The sequence below is a fragment of the Hipposideros armiger genome, unplaced genomic scaffold (genome assembly GCF_001890085.2).
Source record: "Hipposideros armiger isolate ML-2016 unplaced genomic scaffold, ASM189008v1 scaffold_306, whole genome shotgun sequence".
NCBI classification, from domain to species: Eukaryota; Metazoa; Chordata; class Mammalia; order Chiroptera; family Hipposideridae; genus Hipposideros; species Hipposideros armiger.
In genome coordinates, this window is record NW_017731656.1 from 324,181 (window position 1) to 327,036 (window position 2,856).

General features: G+C 51.1%; 1 protein-coding gene across 3 annotated transcripts in view; it reads left to right on the forward strand.

Moving 5' to 3' along the window:
• Window positions 1–1,566: 1,566 nt before the first annotated feature.
• Window positions 1,567–2,856, forward strand: part of DACH2 (dachshund family transcription factor 2) — a 647,327-nt gene continuing 646,037 nt past the window's right edge. For 2 of the 3 annotated variants that reach the window (XM_019659904.1, XM_019659905.1), the window contains exon 1: window positions 1,567–2,240. In XM_019659904.1, the coding sequence (XP_019515449.1) occupies window positions 1,726–2,240 (515 nt within the window). In that variant the 5' untranslated portion in view covers window positions 1,567–1,725. The remainder of the gene's footprint in view (window positions 2,241–2,856) is intronic. The other variant, XM_019659903.1, reaches the window with a different exon arrangement.

Genomic DNA, 2,856 nt, shown 5'->3' on the forward strand with positions numbered 1-2,856 from the left:
CTATGTAACAACTTCTTAGCATTTTGACTCCACACAACTAAAAATTGAAAGAGTATAAAGCGACTCAATAGGTAGTTCTTACTACTTGGTTAACAAAATGAGGAAAGGAGAAAATATGTTGAAGAGAGAGGCAGAAAAATCCAATTTAGAATGTTTATGTCTTATTAAGGGAGAAAAAAAGCCCACCCATTCCTTCTCTGCTAAATACAAGAAGGGCCGAATAAAATTCAGTAATTTTCTAAAAATTATTTACATTCTGGTAGGATATTGGAGAAGTTGCTTAAGCTATATCATATCATAGGCAACGTTCTGTAAGGAAATGAAGAATGGATTTCACTTTCTGAATAACAGCCTCAAGAGGAGGGGAGCACAGGAAAGGAAATAACTTGATTTCAGAGACTCAAACGTTCGACAAGGTGTCTTAAAACAACAGCTACAGTGACTTAACCACCGTATACCATATGGAAAAGACCATGTCTTTTCCCTGAAATGTACCTTGCCTAGACATTTTGCTTATTATGAGCTCTTGTAGTGCGTTTAGGCACTTGACAAATGGGGGAAGAGAAATCTTCAGCTACATGGAGTTCAGGACGTGGAGCTGTAATCACTGGTCTATCAAAGCCCATAGACAAGGGAAGAAAACGCAACATGAAAGAGTGCAAATTCTCGCTGTTCTGTCGTATTCTGTAATGACTGTTTTACGTCATAAAGGAACTTTTCGTATCAATTTTAGCTGGACAGGGCAATCCTGAAATTAAGGGATGGTGACAAAGAATGCCAAGTCTGTCCCAGGACAGTGGCGGGAGTACTGTAAAATAAGGCGTCGGTCACCCACAAATCAAGTCTCTCTGCCTGCTTTCCAAAGTGTTCACAGGCTCATGGTGCCTGCTGAATGTCAGTGCGTAGGAGCAGGTTAGTAACCCGTAACTCTGATTTGAATGCGTATCTTGGTTCCTCTGTGCGCTGGGTATGGGAGAACTTACACCAAAGCGCGCTAGGCGGGCTGAAGAAGGGCTGAACTGCAAATACTTCTGAACTCACTGGAGTCTTTTTCCTGGAAGCTGGGCGAACCCATCTCTTAGCTCCCGCAGCTTGGGAGTAATGTGCAAATGAAATTGGAGCTGCCGCCTCCTTTTTCTCGTTTGAACCCGGGTGCAGGGTGGCGCGGGGGTGGCCCACGTTCTAGAGTGCCGCTTTGTGTTCCCACGTCAAGACTATTGTGGGGCACGGAGCGGGGGGGCTTCGTAGCCTAGGCCACACTGAGAGCTCTGCGTGATAACTGCACATTCTCTTGTCAGACTGCTAGGCAAGGAGCGGCGGCACCACACCGCCCCCTTCTCGGGCTCCATCCCCATGCACCCGCCAACCCTGAACAGCCTCAGGTAGCAGGAGGCGGGCCAGGGAGTCTCCACCTCCTGGCAGGCGACAGCGATTCGGCGCGCTCAAAAGCTGAGGGGTTGGAGTCCATTGGCTGACGGGAGCTGCCAGTCTCAGGAGGGGGTGTGGTGGGGGTGGGGTCTCGGGGCGCGGCGGGTAGGGGCTGCTCACTGTTTGCTGGGTGGTGGGTGAGCGTGAGCGTGAGCCCTGCTACTGTAGACTTGCGAACAGTTCTGACTGAGCGATAGCGCGACAGAGAGAGAACGAGAGTGAGGGAGCGAGTGCGAGGGGACCTAGAGGAGACAGGGCCAGAAAGCGAGTGCCCGAGGACCTACGATTTGAGACTGAATGACCATGGCTGTCTCCGCACCTCCCGTGATCATCGCAACTTCCAGTGGCGCCGGCGTCCCCGGGGGCTTATTTCGGGCCGAACCCCTGTACTCGACTCCTGGAGAGCCTCCTCGTCTCACCCCGAATATGATCAACAGTTTCATGGCCAATAACCACAGCGGCAGCACCGGGGTCGGCGGGGTCGGTAGTGGCAGCGGAGGCAGTGGCAACACCAACACCAACGAGTGCAGGATGGTCGACATGCATGGGGTGAAGGTGGCTTCGTTCCTGATGGACGGCCAGGAACTCATCTGCCTGCCGCAAGTCTTTGATCTCTTTCTCAAGCACCTGGTGGGAGGGTTGCACACTGTGTACACCAAGCTGAAGAGACTGGACATATCCCCCGTGGTGTGTACTGTCGAGCAGGTCCGGATCCTCCGCGGGCTGGGGGCCATCCAGCCCGGAGTGAACCGCTGCAAACTCATCACCAGGAAAGACTTTGAAACTTTGTTCACCGATTGCACCAATGCCAGGTGAGATACTCGATTTTTGGGTCGCTCTCCCTTCTTTGCCCTCTTCTGCATGTCTCATCGCTCTCATCCAACTTTGTAGAGAGTGAGTCTTAACTAGCTTGCCTCTACTCTTCATGCTGTATGTCCGTTGGGAAAGAGGACTAGGACTCATTAATTAATTGCCTGTCCATTCTAGTCCGCACTCAGTGGCAGGGCTTGGGTCTAAGAAAGTCCCGAACAAACTTTAGTTTGCGGTCCTTTGCTGAAACTTTTCAGCCTTTCGCCCATATTTTGCATGGCTTTTTGGCTGCTTGTGGTTATTTGTTAATTTCTCTATTTGGTTTCCTTTCCTGCTCTTTTGTGGCCATACGGGTCGAATAGGTTTTCTCCTAAACACCGACACACGAAGGGCTTTCTGGGGTAGAGGGCTGGCTGAGCTGTACACTGGGCTCCTAAGCTGGCAATCCAGAACACAGCATTTGGGGGATGCAGAGGGTCGGAAGTCTAGAATCCATCCCAGAGGGTGATTCGTTCCCCATCCTGTGTGTTTGTTGTGAGAGTGCCTGGGGTGTGCGGTGGTGGTGGTGGGAGAGAGAGAGAGAGAGAGAGAGAGAGAGAGAGAGAGAGAGAGAGAGAG